The 18592-nt window shown below is 45.1% G+C and overlaps 1 protein-coding gene and 1 long non-coding RNA gene across 5 annotated transcripts in view; one reads left to right on the forward strand and one right to left on the reverse strand.

Moving 5' to 3' along the window:
• MCF2L2 (MCF.2 cell line derived transforming sequence-like 2) overlaps positions 1-18592 on the reverse strand; it is a 201161-nt gene that overhangs the window by 113574 nt on the left and 68995 nt on the right. For all 4 annotated transcript variants that reach the window (XR_009544755.1, XM_060172039.1, XM_060172040.1 and 1 more), the window contains exons 8-13: positions 17031-17155; positions 16347-16461; positions 15581-15700; positions 12250-12441; positions 7642-7833; positions 1190-1367 (exon numbers count right to left, since the gene is read on the reverse strand). Coding sequence is in view for 3 of the 4 variants with exons in the window: in XM_060172039.1 (XP_060028022.1) it covers positions 1190-1367; positions 7642-7833; positions 12250-12441; positions 15581-15700; positions 16347-16461; positions 17031-17155 (922 nt within the window). In the remaining variant the exon portion in view is untranslated. The remainder of the gene's footprint in view (positions 1-1189; positions 1368-7641; positions 7834-12249; positions 12442-15580; positions 15701-16346; positions 16462-17030; positions 17156-18592) is intronic.
• Positions 1387-13299, forward strand: LOC132532817 (uncharacterized). Its single transcript, XR_009544758.1, has 3 exons — positions 1387-1631; positions 4435-4554; positions 12569-13299. It is a non-coding gene; the product is annotated as an uncharacterized LOC132532817 (long non-coding RNA).

Raw genomic sequence — 18592 nt, forward strand, 5'->3', positions numbered from 1 at the left:
GTGCGCGACCCAGGATCAAGTCTGGTTCCCACTGCAAGGAAGGAAGTTTCAGTGCTATAGTCACTGTCTCAATCTGTCTCTCTGTCTCAATCTGAAAAAATTAGTTCAGTGTGGTGAGGCCCTGGAAATGACCAAAAAAAAATCATCTCCACATATGAACTAAAAAGAGCATTAGAAAAAAAAAAATCAATGATCAGTCATGATGAAAATTTTTACCATAGCAGGAACAGAAGGGAGTAAGCATTCACTTCAAGGTGAAAAATGAACTCTTTCCCATAATGTAAGGGAAAGACAAGACAATGTCTGCATTACATTGGACGAGAAGTCCCAGTCCTAACATATAAGGAACAGCCACAACAAAAAGCATAAAGCTTAAAAAAGAAGAAGTAAAACTCTTCCCAGTCACAGATGACATAAGTCTATTTCTAGCCAGAAATGCAATCCTAGTGAGAATTATGTATGGTGAATTCCATTTATCACAAAGTAAAAAAGAAACCACAAAATGCCTAAGACTATGTTCAAAACTGCTACTACACTGCCAAAAAAAAAAAGCTAGAGAAGACATAAATCAATAAAGCTTTATATACAAGTACATATCATTTCTTTGTGTATTAATATTTAAATGATTCTGAGGGCTTAGAGTGTTATATATATTGACATTGAAACCACCCTAAGATCAAAAGATGGGTGCAAGTGAAAAAGAGGTGTGAGTTATCAGTTCAAAAAAAATCACTCCTGTTTATGGAAGACAGACAGAGCAGTGAAAACCAAGGGTAGAAAAAGCCTGATTTTGAGACTTAGTATATTAATCAAAATTTACTAAGAAAGTGTCAAGACTACCTGGGATTAGTATAAAGTCTAACCAATTTTTAAAAATATTTTCAAAGACCTCACAAACAGAATCCTATGGGCTCCCTAAGAACCTTAGTGGAGTCTATGTGATGTGAGCCTACTGCTATTTATGCATTTAAATTATTCTTCTACTAGATTATGAGTCTGGAATCCAAGCAATCGGTTTTATCTGACTTTCTAAGTCTCCAGTGCTCATGCTATTCCACCTGTGCAGCTTAATTTTGGGGGATATCATTCAGAATGATGACCAGGATGCATCTTAAACACCCACAGACTCAACCGTCACAGGCACAGATGAGACACAGAGCCACAGAGCTTCCCTTCCTAAGTAACGTACCCAGGGTGGAGAGATGGTTGGTTTTCGTCGACACCCACTTGGGGGAAGACTCGGGATGGGGGGCCACGGGTTGCACTGGGCGAGTCTGTCTGGCTGCCAGTTTCATCAGACTCATTTGCCTCTTGTGAAATATCTCCTGCACATCATCCAGCTTCTGCAGGGTTTTCTGGGCTTTGGCCTGCAGGAATAGAAGCAAATCACGAGCAGCTCAGAGGAGGATATGAAACTCCCCTTTCTCCCTGACTGCCACACCCCACCTACCTTCTCAGGTGACCCTCCTTGCACACATCCACGTGCAAGGCACTGCATCTCGCCCTGCACAGGAACCGTGCTGCTGAGAGTCTGCATGTCCAGGTGAAACCTTTGAGGACAATGACTACATCCATTTTGTTGCTCTCTCTCCAATGTCTACAAAACACTGCTGAGCACAGAGCAGTGCTTCGTGTGTGCTGGGTAGGTATGAGTTTACGGAGATATAAGTGCTAATGGTAGACAAGGATGTCACAGTTCATAAGTGAAGGGCATTGCGAAACAGGACGATTTCAAAATAAATGCCTCCTGAATAAAGGCCATGATGGGAAAAAGTGTTATAGGGGAAACAGTTTTCTAGATCAGTTTTCTAGATCAAGGGAAAATACTGGTAAGATTACAGTTTTTAACCAAAGAGTGAGTCCCTGTTATAAAAGGGTCTACATTTACATTAAACTGTGTAATACCCCTCTCCCAAACATAAACATGGAAGAAATAAACTAAAGAGTTATGGGGGGGGTATGAAAGTGACTATCTGCTCTATGGCTGCAAGTCAGGCAAAGCAGAAAGCAGATGAGGCTGTGTCTGAGTTACACTAAGGCTCTTACTATCAGGACCTACAACTTTTTTTTTTGCCTCCAGGGCTATTACAGAGGCTCTCGGTGCCTGCACTACAAATCCACTGCTCCTGGAGGCCATTTTTCCCATTTTGTTGCCCTTGTTGTGGTTGTTATTGTTATTGTTGTTATAGCTGTTGTTGTTGGAGGGAAAGATATAGAGGAGAGAAAGACAGACACCTGCAGACCTGCCTCACTGCTTGCGAAACAACCTCCCTGAAGGTGGAGAGCTGGGGACTTGAACTGAGGTCCTTACACTGGTCTTTGTGCTTTGCACCATATGCACGTAACCTGCTGAGCTACCTACCACCCAGCCCCCAGGACCTAGAATTTAAAGAATTCAATCGCCATAAGCCATGCAGGGTGCATATTCCCAAACAGCAGGTCCAGCACACACCCAGGCCACCACATCCTGCAGCTCGAAGTGGAGATCTCTCTCCCTCTCCCTCTCCCTCTCCCTCTCCCTCTCCCTCTCCCTCTCTCTCTTTGCCTCCTAGGTTACTGCTGAGGCTTGGTGCCTGCACATAAATCCACTGTGCTTGGAGGTCATTTCCTCCCTATTTTTGTTGCCCTTGTTGTTGTTGTTGTTATTGTTATTGTTGCTACTGCTGTTGTTGGATAGGACAGAGAGAAATGGAGAGAGGAGGGGAAGAGAAAGACAGACACCTGCAGACCTGCTTCACCACCTATGAAGCGATTCCCCTGCAGGTGGCTCGAACTGGAGTCCTTACACCAGTCCTTGCAGTTTGTGCCATGTGCACTTAACCCGCTGCACCACTGTCCGACCCCCAGATGTGTCTTTTTTGATGCTGGGCCATCTTTGAAGGGAAAGCTTGAAGAGCACCTGGGCAGGACTGGTATGTCGGCTATTGAGCAGCTGTTTTCCTAGAGTCCGAGGTCCCTGGCAACACTGACCTCTGTGCCAACATCTAGGGTTAACTTCACTATTTGGAGGATCTGAGTGTAGACCTGCCCTGACCACACAGGAACCACCAGCTACTAGTGGCTACTGAACAGCTGGAAAGTGACTCATCTGATTTGAGCTGTGTTATCCATGTAAAACACACTGAATTGAGCCCTGCACCACTAGGGAAAGGTAGAAACAGGCTGGGGGGATGGATCCTCCTGCCAGTGCCCACATCCAGCAGAGAAGCAATTGCAGAAGCCAGACTTTCCACCTTCTGCGCCCCAAACAGAATGTTGGCCCATACTTTGAGCTGGGAAGAAATAACAGGGAGAAATGACCAGTGGCTCTGAACTTCAACTCCACTAGGTTCCAGAGAAAGAAGGGGGAAAACAGAGGGACATTCAGAAGTAGTATTAGATGTATATGTGTCTTGGAAAGGAAGAGAAGACAGGACCATGGAAAAGTGGACAAATATATGTAAATATAAACAGATACTTGTAGAAATAATAACCACCCCCCTATCTGCAACCTTGGGAGAACTGCTGTAACTTCCAATGGAGGGAATGGGGATACAGAACCCTGGTGCTAGGAATGGTGTGCAATTACACCCGTTATCTTATAATTTTGCAAATCAATGTTAAGTCATTAATAAAATAAAAAGCCAAAACCAAATAGAACATACTGAATCTGAAGGCACTATATGAGAAGAGAATGTAAACTATTCCAATAATGTTTCATACAGATTATATGTCAAATTCTTATTTTGGACAGAAGCTCAAACATTAAAGCTTATTTCACCTGTTTATTTTCAGTTTTTTAAAATGTGGCTACCAGAAAATCTTAAATTATATGTGCCATTTGCATTATATTCCTAGGGCAGTGGTGGTCTAGACCACGGGTCAGCAAACTTTTTCTGTAAGGACATTTGGCCTGAAAAAAAAAGTTTGGCCTGGGGGTGGTACAGTGGGTAAAGCACTGGACTTGCAAACTTGAGGTCCTAAGTCTGATCCCCGGCATTGCACATGCCAATGTGATTCTCTGGTCAACCCCCCTCCCAACCCATAAATAAATCTTTTTTAAAAAACAAGCAGTAAATAGTTCAGGCTTTGTGGAACAACTGACTTCTGTCACAACCGCTAAAATGTTGTCACAACATAAAAGCAATCATAGACCATGAATAATGAAGAAATGAAGGATCAGACTCTTTAAAAGATAGCTGTAAAAAAGGAAAGTAGCCTTAGATCATAGGGTGCAGTCAGCTGACCCTTAGTCTTGACTAAGCTCAAGATTTGTGTTTCAGAAGTTTCCTCAGAGACTGTGCCTCTGGCCACAGGATGCTCAATGTACAGTGAAGTAGAGGTTCTGATGACACTGGGGTGAGGCCAAGTCCTAAAAGAAACCATGAGTGAAGGCAATGTCAGCTAGCATTTCTGGGAGGATGGTGACAAGACTGCTTGCTCCCTGTTCTTTAGGCCCAGGGATGAACACAAGGAAATCGATACACAGATACTATTTCCTGCACAAAGGTCAAGACAGCAGGCTGAACGAACCATGTCAAATTGGTGCTGGAGAGTGGACAGCCCTGGCACAAGGTCAGTGTTACTCAGTGGACCCCAGCGCTTTACCATTTGGACTGGACAAGACTCAAATGACCTTTGCCCTTATGTATCTCTCTTAAGTCCTTGGCATGAACCCTGGAGATGGTGAGGGAATCGGAAGGGCCCTAAATCCCTGGGTTCAGAAGGGGGAGAAATTGTGCAACTTATTCCTCCTTTTCCTCTTTTTACTTGCAAATCTACTATTTATATCACAATCAGATGGTCCATTTACAATAACAACCCAATGACATGGATTTCCTGTCTACGGGGTCTGCAGGGCCTCCTCCCTGCATTCGAGTTAAGTCCAGACTCTGTCCTGGAGCACTGGGCTCTTCCTCCTTGACTCTGACCTCCCTTCTGTCTCTCTTTCTGCCAGTCTCTAGCCACACCATCCACACACGATATCGTTCCCCAAATACGCTCCCGTTCCCCAAATACGCTCCCGTTCCCAGCATCTCTCTGCCTTTGGACCTTCTGCTTCTGTGGAGGTTTATTCCTCCATTTTGTCTCCCATAAACATGCTAACCACTCTTTCAAACTAAATGTAGGCATCTTCTCCTGTGAATATACTGTACTCTTTGCAAGGTAGTCACTAAGGGAAGCTCAAAGTCAAGGAGAGTTGTCCCCATTCCTGAGACCAGAATATTGACATAAAATAAAATCAGGAGTTCTGTATAAGCATAGTTCCCCCCCACCACCACTTATTTACTTACTGCAGTACAGATTCATGGATACTGCTTTTTTTTATTTTAAAATTTTATTTATTTTTCCTTTTGCTGCCCTTTTTTATTGTTGTGGTAGTTGTTATTGTTGTTGTTATTGATGTCATCATTTTTAGATAGGACAGAAAGAAATGGAGAGAGGAGGGGAAGACAGATATGGGGAGAGAAAGATAGACACCTACAGACCTGCTTCACCGCCTGTGAAGCGACTCCCCTGCAGGTGGGGAGCCGGGGGCTCGAACCAAGATCCTTGCGCTTCATGCCACGTGCGCTTAACCTGTTGCGCTACCACTGCCCAACTCCAGGATACTGCTTTTAAATGTGAGGTTATAAAACAATGCAACTTTATTGATTTTGTGGCTAAAACTGCTCCAACACTGACCAGGAAGAGCTCCTACACCAGCCTCTTATGTCTTATCTCTGTGCTTTATTGTCTTGCTTTCCATGTTTCCTCACTTCCGGGCACTACACAATGCTCTTACAGCAACTTGCAAAATTTCCACCCAAGACCTAGACCAGTCATCCCTCTAAGAATCTAAGAATCTGGATCTACTGGGGGATGGTATCAAGAAACAAAATCTGTGAGGTCCACTCATTGACTCTGATTCTCCTTGCTTGTAGGCCCTTTCAATTATCAAAGGAAGGCGCTGCATGAGTCTGTACCAATCTGTGTACATATACGTATGTGGGACTACTGCTAATGTAGAAGTACCAGTTTTTTTTTTTGTTTTTTTTTTATTTTTTATTATTGGATAGAAACAGAGAGAAACTGAGAAGGGAGAGAGACAGAGAGACACCTGCAGTGCTACTTCATCACTTGGGAAGCTTTCCCCCTGCAGGTGGGGACCAGGGGCTTGAACCCAGGTTCTTGCACACTATAGTGTGTGTGTGCACTTAGCCAGGTGTGCCACCACCTGGCCCCAAAGTACCAGGTTTGACAACGAAGTCTTGATTCTTCAGTGAACAGAACTCTGCCACAACAAGATGTCCAATTCTTCTAACCTAGAATTTTACTCAACCCAAGAGAAGAAGAGATAGGTAAACTCTGGGGAAATGTCGGTGCTTTCCCAGACAGAATCCTCCCAACTATCTGCATGTTTCTGTCTGTGTCCCAGAGATGGTGTATTAAGCTGTATTCACTTCCTAGGTGATGTGGTCAAAAATGTTCCAGGAAGTTGGCTGAAGCTTCACCTGCAGTCCCAGGTCTCAATTATTTCAGCAGCTGTGGCTAAGAAAACCTGAGGCCTCCAATGCCGCGTCTGCAATGTAGTAACTGCACCTTAAAGGCCTCCTCCTTTCTTCCTTAGCAGGAAGGTAGAAGGGTCCTTATGTTTGGAGGGGAAAGTTGGTCTGGACACCTTGACCATACTTCACCTAAACTGGAGGATTCTGAGAAAGAATATTGTGAAGGTACAACTTTATACCAGGCTGCCCCCCACTGTACTTGATCTACGCTGCCACCTGCTTGCCCACTTATCTGACAAACAAGGGTTGAGCACCAGCCATGAGAGTATGGAGACAGATGGGGCTTTGGTCACTCAGAAGCTCCCAAGATAATAAAACAAGATGGACATTTTAAAAAGTTACTAATGTAACAGATTTCATATTAGAGCAAGGACTCATAGCCTAGGTCCATGAGGGTGGATATTAAGCTGTGTCCTAAAACTAATATAAAAAAATCACATACACTGGATATTTGTGATTGACATTTATTAATGACCACCTTTCCCGCTAAAGTGTAAGTTTTATGAAGGCTGAAACCATGCCTGTATTCTCACAATAAGTCCTCAGTCTTAACACAATGCATGAAAAGACCAAAGGTACTCATAGTGTCTGTAGAGAAATGAGTGGTGGGGGCTGGGCAGTGGTGCACCCAGTTAACTGCACATAGGACCCACACAAGGATCCAGGTTCAAGCCCCCCAGCTCCCCACCAGCAGGGGAGGGTATGAATTATGAACAGTGAAACAGGTCTACAGGTATTTTTCTCTATCTTCCCCTCCTCTCTCAATTTCCCTCTGTCCCATTCAATAAAATATAAAAAATAGCCACCAAAATCAGTGGATTTATAGTGCCAGCTAGCACCAACCAAGCCCCAGAGATAGCCCTGATGGCAAAAATAAATAAATAAATAAATAAATAAATAAATAAATAAATATGAATGGTGAGAGCATATTTGATTCAAACCATAAAGTGTTGGTTTTCAAGGAAGTATAGTTGAGGAGTCTAAGAAGCTGCTACTGGAGGGCTCAAGAATTGGTTTACCTGCTCAATACATCCTACCTAAACTTTTTCAGGCTACAAGGCAAAGTCTTCCTAGGACTTTGAACCACAGAGTCAAAATAGCCCAGAAACATTACCTTCACGTCAACAGTGAAGATCGACTCAAACTGGTTGTAGAAGTCCCTGGGGTTGGGTAGCTGGTAGTCCTCTGCTGTGCTCAGGAACAGCTCGATGTCACTCAAGGCAATGTCAACCCCCTCTCGTGACTGGCATTTGTCTACAGCTTGGGAAGCCAAGAGGTAGATTCCTGCTTCACACCACTGGCTGACCTTTGGGGAAGAAACACAGTGCCCTGTACAGTTAGCTTGACCCACCACTCAGGCATTCCGGACTCATGACGTGTCTACAAGATTTGGAGAGAGCAGGGAATTGACAATGAAAGTGTAAAGTGTTGAGGTCTAATCACCATAAACATGATTCTGAGGTGGGCAAAGCCAAACCAACTGTGCATCTGTCCAGTTCTTGGGGAAGTCACCCAGTGAGTAAAATGAAGCACATAAATGCTCTTTCTTTTTTCCACAGACAGTGCTTGTTCTAGCTCCAGAAGGAGGAACTTAAAGTTTCTTTGCTTGTTTGTTTGCTACCAGGGCAATTGTCTGCACAACTCCACCATTCCTTGTCTTTCTTTCATCCTTTCCTTCTTCCTTTCCTTCCTTTTGTCTGACAGAGAATGAGAGACAGAGGGAGATAGAGAGGAAAAGAATGACAGAAAGGAAAGACACCTGCAACGTTGCTTCACGGCTTGTGTAACTAACCCTCCCCAATCCCTCACCCCCAGCAGGTGGGGACCGGGGGATTGAACCTGTTTGGTAGCATGTGTGCTCTACCAGGTGAGCTGCCACCTTGTCCCAAAATTTAAGTTGTTTTAGGTTTAACCTAAGCACAGAGAGAAGTAGCCAATGGATTTGGGGGTTGACTCAAATGGCCCACTGACACACATCCTAACATGTGAGCACAATGTGTTTGATGAGGTATTTAGGCCTGGGCCATGTACACACACATTCCCGAGAGAAGTAAAGTTCCTTCTGAAGAAAAGGCAAAGCTCTCTTGCCTACATTTGCATTTTTTTCTTTTCTAAGGAAGTATCCAAGAATGCAAAACTCTGTAAGTCAGAACAGCGATACTCAAACATTCTGGAACACAGGTGAAATCAGATAAATCTCACCACTTAACAGTTTAAAATGACTTAAACACAGCAGCACATTTTGTAATAGCCAAAACATGGAACCTTGGTTTCCAACAACAGATGAGTGGCTGAGAAAATGTGATACACACACACACACACACACACACACACACACACATTACTCAGCTATTAAGAATGATGAAGTCACCTTCTTCACCTCATTGTGGATAGAGCTTGAAGGAATCATGTTAAGTGAGGTAAGCCAGAAAGAGAATATGAGTATGAGATGATCTCACTCATAGACAGAAGTTGAGAAATAAGAACAGAAAGGGAAACACAAAGTAGAAGTTGGACTGGCGTTAGTGCATTGTCCCAAAGTAAAAGACATGGCATGGGGGGGGGGGGTTGTCAGCTTTCAGATCCTGGTGCATGATGGTGGAGGAGGACCTAGGCATGGGGTCAGAGTGTTTTGCAGAAAACTGTATCAACAACTGTATTTAGTGTAAACCAGGCATGAGAAGTGTTCTGGTAATATACATGACTAAATGTCTACCTTCTTTTTTTAAAAACTTTTTTATATATTTATTTTCCCTTTTGTTGCCCTTGTTGTTGTTGTTGTTGTAGCAGTTATTGTTGTTGTTATTGATGTCATCATTGTTAGATAGGACAGAGAGAAATGGAGAGAGGAGGGGAAGACAGAGAGGGGGAGAGAAAGACAGACACCTGCAGACCTGCTTCACTGCTTCCTTCACTCCCCTGCAGGTGGGGAGCCGGGGGCTCGAACCAGGATCCTTACACTGGTCCTTGCACTTCATGCCACGTGTGCTTAACCTGCTGCGCTACCGCTGACTCCCTACCTTCTTCTTCTTATGTTGCTTTGATCTTAACAATAACATAAAACCATGCCTTCGTGTATACTGTGAAAAACCTCTGTAAATGTCAGGCCCGGATCTACCAAAAACAGTCAGCTAAGTCTTCTGCAAAGTCAGAGTCAAAGGGGCCCAGAAGTCTGGTGGTGGTGGCTGTGGTGTGGAACTATACCCTGTGATCTTACAATCTTGGAAACCACTAATCATCACAAATTTTTAAAAATGACTTAAAATACAGGATTTAAAAGCTCATTCTCTCCCTTCTCTCTTCCCTTCTCTCTCTCTCTCTTTCTCTCTCCCTCTCTCTCTCTCTCTCTCTCTCTCTCTCACACACACACACACACACACACACACACACACACACACTAGTGTCAGGCAGCAGTGGTGAGAGGAAGAGGGAACCAGTAGTGGGCCTGCAGGGAGGCCAGTGCTGCCTGCCTCTGAGCAGCTGTGCTCCACCGACATAGAAATCCCTGGCAACAGCACCATGTGAAACAGCAGAGATGGGCACCCTCAGCTGGGTTGGTGCCCACAGAGAGGGGAAAGAGAATGATGGGAAGGGAGTGTGCTGACTCATGGCCTCCAGCCATATATAATCTGGGAACAGCTGACAGGGAAGGTTCCAGAAGTCGCTGCCCCTGCTGACTGTGCATTTGCCCTAGAGGTCACTACTAAAAGGCAGCAAAGGCTGTGCCCCTGGTCACTGCATTGCCACACAGACCAGAGAGCTGAGGAGCTGGGCCTGGCACCCCCTCAGTGTCCTGCGCGTGTGCTGGGAAAAATACCTCTCCTGGGCTACTCAGTGCTGGTCCCGTGTCACCTGTGCGCCTGACTGATTGCTGGAAGCCACAGGCCACCTGAGCCTGAGGGCACCTGCTTCTAGAAACAGCCACCCCTGCCAGAGAGACTTGTGAACTCGGCGCCAAGATCACCTACTCAGCCAGGCTGAAGGTCAGCTTCTGCCTCTGTGAGTCTCCCCAGAGTGGCAGATAGCTGACATGCTAGGCTTCTGGCAGGAACCCTTAGGTGCTCAATCCACGGTAGCTGTGGGAAATGCTTGCTGCCGCCTAAGTTCTCCATCAGGAGCTGGAGATAGCTCACTAGGGAGGGTGCCTGCCTTGCTATGTATGGGGCCCAGCACGACACTGGCAGTGCAGTAGGACCGTAAGAAGCTCTGGTGCTGTGGTGGTATCTGTACACACTCCCACCACCACCACGTGTGTCTCTGTCTGAATGAAAGAAGCTCAAAACTGTGCAAGCTCAAGGCCCATATTCCACATGTCCAAAGGAAAAGATAAAGATTCCTCCATAGGGTTTGGGTGGTGGCACACCTGGTTAAGCTCAGCTGTTAGAATATGCAAGGACCCATGTTCAATCTCCCAGCCCCCACCTGCAGGGGAAAAGCTTCAGAAGTGGTGAGGCAGGGCTGCAGGTGTCTCACTGTTTCTCTCTACCTCCGATAACAAAACCACTTCTCAGGAGCCAGGCAGTGGCACACCTGGTTGAGTTCACACATTACCATGCACAAGGACCCAAGTTCAAGTTCCTGGGTGCCCCCTGCCTGGGAAGGCTTCATAAGTGGTGAAGCAGGTCCACAGGTGTATCTCTGTGTCTCTCCCTCTCAGTTTCTCTCTGTTCTGTCTAATAAAAATACAAAGGGGAAAAAGAAAAAAGGACAAAATGGCCAGGAGGAATAGTAGATGCATAGTGCTAGCACTGAGTCCCAGAGATAACCCTTGTGGCAAAATATATATATATTTTCTCCATAAAGGTTCACAATCTGAATGAGGGGAACACTTTGCAGATACAGTGTATGGATCTCCAGAAGTCTGAAAATTAATCAACACAGGGCCTTATGGCACACACTTGGCAGAGTGCATGTTACTATGTACAAGGACTCAGGTTCAATACCTTGGTCCTCACCTGCAGGGGGGAAACTTCACAAGCCGTGAAGCAGTGCTGCAAGTATCTCTCTCTTCTTCTTTTTTTTTTTTTATTTTGGCCTCCAGGGTTACTGCTGGGGCTCGGTGCCTGCAGTATGTATCCACTGCTCCTGGAGGCCATTTTCCCCATTTTGTTGTCCTTGTTGTCATCATTATTATTGTTGTCATTGCTGTTGTTGTTGGATAGGACAGAGAGAAATAGAGAGGGGGGAGACAAAGAAGGGGAGAAAAAGATAGATACCTGTAGACTTGCTTCACTGCCCGCGAAGCGATGCCCCTGCAGGTGGGGAGCCAGGGGCTTGAACCAGGATCCTTTTGCCAGTCCTTGCGCTTTGTACCATGTGCGCTTAACCCACTAAGCTACTGCCCAACCCCTGCAGGTGTCTCTTTTTCTCTCTCCTTCTCCATCTCCTCTTTCTCTCTCAATTTCTGTTTCTATCCAATGAAATAAAATTGAAAAAAAAAATCAACATAGGTTCCATAAGGCAAGGCCAAAGTCTACTCTTTAAGTCTGGGAGATGGAGGAAATGAACTTGAGTTAGTTCTCATGAGATGAGGTGTGATGGCTGGGGCACCTGCAGCCCTCAGTGCCTCGTCAGGCTGGAATCTGCCGTCACTCCTGACTCTTGAGCACTGTGCCACAGGAAGCACTGTATCCTAGCCGTGACTGTGGGGGTCAGGTGGCACCATCAGGGCAGTTTTGCAGACACCCTTGCAGACACCGTGGTCACAGCTGTGCTTGCTCACCTTGTCCAGCTGTCTATGCAGCTCCAAGGACCGTGCTAACATGGTGTGTCTCTTCTTGTTCTCATTGCTGAAGTCATCACAGAGGCGCCGGAGCTCCACACAACGGGGTCTGATGGAGTCCACTGCATAGTGGGGGCTTTGGATGAGCTGGTCCCCAACCAGTACAAGTAACCGTGCTTTTTCCAAGGGCTCCTGCAGAGTGAACGTCCACACAAGCATCAAAAGCTAGGTCATACTGAAGCTGGCTTTTGCCTGCTAGGGCTGTGGTGTCACTCCTTCCCTTCCTCCTTCCTTCCCTCCCTTCCTCCTTCTGAGGCAGAATGAAGAAGCCAGTCTGGGAGCGGTGAAATAATGCACATGGGAGGCCCCGGTGCCCCAGCAGCAAGAAGACAGAACACGGCACCTCCTGGACACTTAGGGGGAAATGAATATCATGCACAATAAAAATGAGTGTTCCTATGGAAATAAAGTGACACAAAGCAAGCAGTGAATCATTAAAGGAACTCAGGGAACAGAAAAGCATGGACTAGGTGGGGTGTACTACAGCAAAGCAAGGGGCTCTGGGTTACAGAGCGGATCGGGGGAGGGCGTCAGGTACACAGTGCTCGGTGGTGAAGACTTGAATTGGTGGTGGGAGCAGGACAACCTCATCGATGTGTCCTGGAACCTCACTCCCCCCACTAGGGAAAGATAGAAACAGGCTGGGGGTATGGATCTACCTGCCAACACCCATGTCTAGCAGAGAAGCAATTACAGAAGCCAGAACTCCCACCTTCTGTGCCCCATAAAGAATTTTGCTTCATGGATGAATATGGGATGATCTCACTCTCAGGGAGAAATTGAAAAACAAGATCAGAAGAGAAAACACAAGTAGAGCCTGAACTGGAATTGGCGTATTGCTCCAAAGTAAAAGACTCTGGGGTGGGAGGGGGAGAATACAGGTCCAAGAAGGATGACAGAGGACCTAGTGGGGTTGTATTGTTATATGGAAAACTGAGAAATGTTATGCATATACAAACTATTGTATTTACTGTCAAATATAAAATATTAATTCCCCAATAAAGAAATTTTTTATAAAAGAATTTTGCTTCTTATTTCCAGAGGGAGAAGTGTTAGGAGAAGATGACCAGAGGGATCAGAACCCAATTCCATCAGGATTCAGAGAGAGAAGAGGGAGAAAAAAAGGAAGGACACTCGGAGGTAGTGTTAGGTATATGTGTGACTTGGAAAGGAAGAGAAAGCAGAACCATAGAAAAAAATGGATGAAAAATATAGATAGATAGATAGATAGATAGATAGATGGTAGATAATTATAGAAATAATAATCAACCCATATCTGTGATCTTGGGAGAACTACTGCAGTCTCCAAATGGAGGAATAGGGACACAGAAATCTAGTGTTGGGAACAGTGTGGAATCATACCCCTTGTTATCTTATGGCTTTGTAAATAAATATTAAACCACTAATAAAAGAAGAAAAAAGAAATAGGAGCAGAGAGGGCCAGACGGCAGTGCACCTGACTGAGTGCATATGTTAAAATGTGGGAGAGTTCCAGTTCAAGTCTCTGTCCCCACTTGCGGGGGGGGGGGGGTGGGGGGGGTGGGGAGGAGCTTCATGAGTGGCATGTGTCTCTCGTTCTTTCTTGCACTCTGTCTCCTCCTTTCTCCTCAACTTCTCTGTCTCTAACCAAAACAAAGATTTTTAAAAATGAAATGTGAGCAGAGAAATGCTAGAAAAGCTCTATGTAGGATACGATGGCTTTGCCTAGTTCAGCTAATGGCAAAGGCGGAAATCTCCCGCATCCATCATGCAGGCAGTGAGAAGCAGGAGAAGCAGGGCACTCTGGGTAAAGCAAGCTGCCTGGGCTCTGAGGGGCATCTGCAGAGGATTAGTCCAGCTGGCTCCAGAACTCTGCCAGTGACAGATGGGTCAGAGCATTCCTATGCCCCGTGACCAGAGGTTTCCCCCTGTGTCAGCGATTTTAAAAGCGTGGACCGAGGATCACAAGACCAAGGAGGTGGGCAGAAGAGAGAAAGTCAACCCAGTCACGAAGATCCACCCCGACCATTTGCAACACCCCCCCCCCCCCATCTTCTGTTGACTGTCTATTCCAGGCAGAATCAAGTCCAGTCCTCCACCGTCATGCCCCACCACATTCCTGGAATTCTCCAGCCTGCTCTCTCTTCCAGACCTTTGCATTTGCAGCTTCTGCCTTCAGCATTGCCCCCAAATTTCAACATGACTGAATTGTGGAGTAAAGGGCTCCTGCTCAGAGGGGCTGATCCTGGCTCTCTCCTAGCGAAAGCGGCACCAGTCAAGTTCTGCTGCCTGCCCTCACTGTCTTCACATTGCTTGTCACCTTCTGCCACGACTAGCTGAATACTTGCCACTGATCTATTCAGTTTGTGTGCTGCTCTCTCCACCCAGAAGAAGCTGAACACCACGCACCACGCGAGCAGGAGCTTGCATGCACTGTTCTGTGAATGAGGGCTGCACAATTAGTAGTTGCATTTTTCTGGTTTGTGTTTTTAAAGTCTCTCCCTTTCTTGTCATCCACTCCGCCCCTGCCTCCCACAACTGGACCCCAGGAGGAGTGTGTGTTGGTGGGAGAGTAAGGACGCTCACAGCTCTCACTCCAGCTGAGCCTCCAGCCTCAACTGGACGGCCTTCACAGATCCTTGCACTGCTGCCCTTCAGTAACCATTGTGGTTTTAGCCTTGCAATCCCCTTGGGGGGCTGGAGTGAAAGTGAGGAGACAGAAAAGGCAATATCTGTGCACTACTCTGTCCTCTAGAAACCTCCTTTAAAAAAAAACACAAAAACAGGGAGTGGGGCGGTAGCACAGTGAGTTAAGCGCAGGTGGCGCAAAGCACAAGGACCGTGGTAAGGACGCTGGTTCAAGCCCCTTGCTCCCCACCTGCAGGAGAGTCCCTTCACAGGCAGTGAAGCAGGTCTGCAGGTGTCTGTCCTTATCTCCCCCTCTCTGTCTTCCCCTCCTCTATCCATTTATCCTATCTAACAATGACATCAACTACAACAATAAAACAACAAGGGCAACAAAAAGAGAATAAATAAATAAATATAAAAAACCAAAACATTTTATTCATTTATTTTAATGAGATAGGGATAGAGACCCAGAGCACTGTTCTGGCTGATGGTTGTCTTGGGGATTGAACCTGAGACCTGAGAGCCTCAGGCATGAAAGTCACTTTGTATAACCATTATGCTGTCTCCCCAGCCCAGTAACCTTCCAACATCAGTGAGTGAGTGTGATCTGTCATTGGCCACAGTCAGTCCCTTCCCATCCCATAAGTAGGGCCCCCACACCAACCTGGCCTTTCTCCTCCAGGGCTTTATGTTCCTTAAGGAGCTGTTCTACGTGCATCACACCATCACCGATGTCTGTCAGCTCTGCCTGCTCTGCCAGCAAACTGTCCAGGATGAGCTTAACCTGCAGGACAGAGAATGGACCAGAAATAAGTAGCTAGCGAGTCAAAAAGGTTCAGAGGCATACACACGTACACACTACTCCCAATGGCTATTTTTCTTTCTTTCTTTCTTTTTTGATAGGGAGAGAAATTGAGAAGGAGGGAGGAGATAAAGAGAGAGAAGCAGAGATACCTGCAGTACTGCTTCACCATTCATGAAGCTCTTCCCCCAACACACCCCTCACAGGTAGGGAGTAAGGGCTTGAACCTAGGAGCTTGCACATAGTAATATGTGAACTCTACTGGGTGTGCCACCACCCAGGCCCATACATACAATCTTTTAAACTGCTAATTTGTTTTTGGATTAAGCTGGGGGGGGCAGTATGGGGACACTGAGGCACAAGTAACTATAATGGTAAAGGTTTATTTGACAGATCATCAATCACTGAAGTACATATGCCAGGGGAAGGAATTTCTGTTTGTTTTACGTACTTATCTTTAAATTATGTTACTGGGGGAATGTTAGAAAAATGGAATTCTAAGAAAAGACTGTATTCTCTGGAAAAAATGAGAAAGATCTAAGAAGAAACAAGGACACAGGGAGTAAGTGGACCAGGGCGAAGAGAGGAACTCAATAAACAAAAGTTGTGTTAAGTAAGAGAATAATACCTCACAAAAACTGTGCTCAAAGTGCTGTAGTTGAAGGCACTGGTTCAGTTTTAAGTGATGCTGAGACCAAAACTGACTAAAAGCTTTTTCTGTTTCATCCAGCTGGGCTAGTAACCTGAAAAGGGAAAATGAGAAAGAGACACTGTGGTCAGCACAGAGAGCAGTGTGTAGGACACACCTGTTTCCAGTATTACTCGTTGTGATGATCTGCATAGAATGAACATCTGTAGGCTATGACTTTCTCCCAGTTCTGCTGGTTCCCACATTTTGCATTTTTCAACCAGGGTTCCTTCTGTGCCTGACAGAAACTTCAGGTGCGACACACCTGCTGTGCTTTAACACGTGCCTAACTTCATCCCACCTTTGTGTTTTTCTTTCTACCTGAGATGACAGGTGTACTCAACATAGCACATAGCCAGATCATCATTTGGAAATGAAGCTCAAAAAAACATCTTCCCCCCCTTGAAATGCAAGAACAACAGCATAGCATAAGAGGAGGGGAAGGCCACTCTCGTATCTCTGTAAACAGATGTTACCTTTTTTTCTCTGTTGTCTCAAAATATTATTCTTGCTTAGCCCACCAAGACCCAATCTGCTCCCAGTTGTTTCAGATCTTTTAGTTTTACATAGTCTCCCCTGGGGGGAAAAAAGTAAAACCAAAAAGATTTGACCTCTCTCACTTACCTTTGCATGGTTGCTACATTCTCAAGTTCATTAGGGTTGAGTTTGCTGGTGGAATTTTTCGTGGCCGGCTCTTGAAGGCACGACAACAGTGTGATGCCTTGTCTTCCCAGTAACTTCAGTTCCTCCTAAAGGAAGAAAGAAAAGAGCATTCCCTTCCAGAAGTGATTAAAAAAAAAGTTAGTGGTAGATATGGGGTGAAGACGTATATGTATATAATCATTTAGGGAAACAAATACAAGAAAATTCAAGCTGCAGCATTAAAAAATTAATTCTCGACAGGTAAGGCCCACACATGATACAAAAGTTAAAATATATAAAAGTACATATACATTTAACAAAACAATATTTTGTGTGTTTTTACTTGTTTTTTAAATTTTCTTATTTGTGATTAATAGTAGGTTACAAGACTGTAAGATGGCAGTGTATATAGAGCTCCACACCACACCCACCACCAAAGTCCGGTGTCCCCACCCTTGCACCTCCCAAAGAAAACCACCATAGTTCTCACAAGTCTTACAGTTTGCTATCTTCTGGATTTTGTTTTTGTTTTTTCAAGTATGTGAACCAGATCTCTAGATTCCACACACGAGTGAAACCATCTGGTAGTTAGTTGTTTTTCGTCTCTTTACTTATTACACTAAGCATAATCACCTCCAGTTCCATCATTTTGTCCCATAGGACACAATATCATCGTTTTTTATTGCAGAGTAGGATTCCATGGACTATATGCCCCATAACTCCTTTAGACAGTCATCTGGTGATGGGCATTTAGGCTGCTTCCACTCTTTGGCTATTGTGAATAATGCGGCTATGAACATAGGGGCACATATGTCTCTTCAAATGTTTCAGTGTCCTTTGGATAGATGCCTAAGAGTGGTGTTGCTGGATCATAATGTAATTGCATTTTTATTTGTTTAAGGACTCTCCATACAGTCTGCCAAAGGAGCTGCACCAGTTTGCATACCCACCAGCACTGTAGCAGAAAAAAAGCAATATTTTATACTCAACTCATCTACTTTCTCTCCCCCCCAAAGCAGCAACTGTTAAGTTTTGTGTTTATCTCAAGCTGTCCTTGTCAACTGAAAGTGAAATTAGTTAAGAGAATATGGTTCTAATCCACAGAAGTGACCCGAAACAAGCTGAGAAATATCAAGTCTTGAGTGCTGGAAATTTCTCTGCAATGTTTTTATTGCCAGCTAGCTATAGGGGAGAAGAAAAAAAAAGTTTCATTTTGTTTCATCCATAAACACTTTTGCCTGCCACCAAAGCACAGCTTTTTTCACTTATTGCAGTTGAACACAATTGGGTGGGTAAATAGAATAATGGTTACGCAAAATGATTCGTGCCTGAGGCTCTGAAGTCCCAAATCCAATCCCCCTCACGACCATAAACTAGAGCTGAGCAGTGTTGTGGTAGAAAAAAATAATAATAATAATAGGGAGTCAGGCAGTAGCACAGGGGGTTAAGCACATGTGGCACAAAGCACAAGGACCGGCATAAGGATGCCGGTTCGAGCCCCTGGCTCCCCACCTGCAAGGGAGTCACTTCACAGGTAGTGAAAC

The sequence above is a fragment of the Erinaceus europaeus genome, chromosome 14 (assembly GCF_950295315.1).
Source record: "Erinaceus europaeus chromosome 14, mEriEur2.1, whole genome shotgun sequence".
Taxonomy (NCBI): Eukaryota; Metazoa; Chordata; class Mammalia; order Eulipotyphla; family Erinaceidae; genus Erinaceus; species Erinaceus europaeus.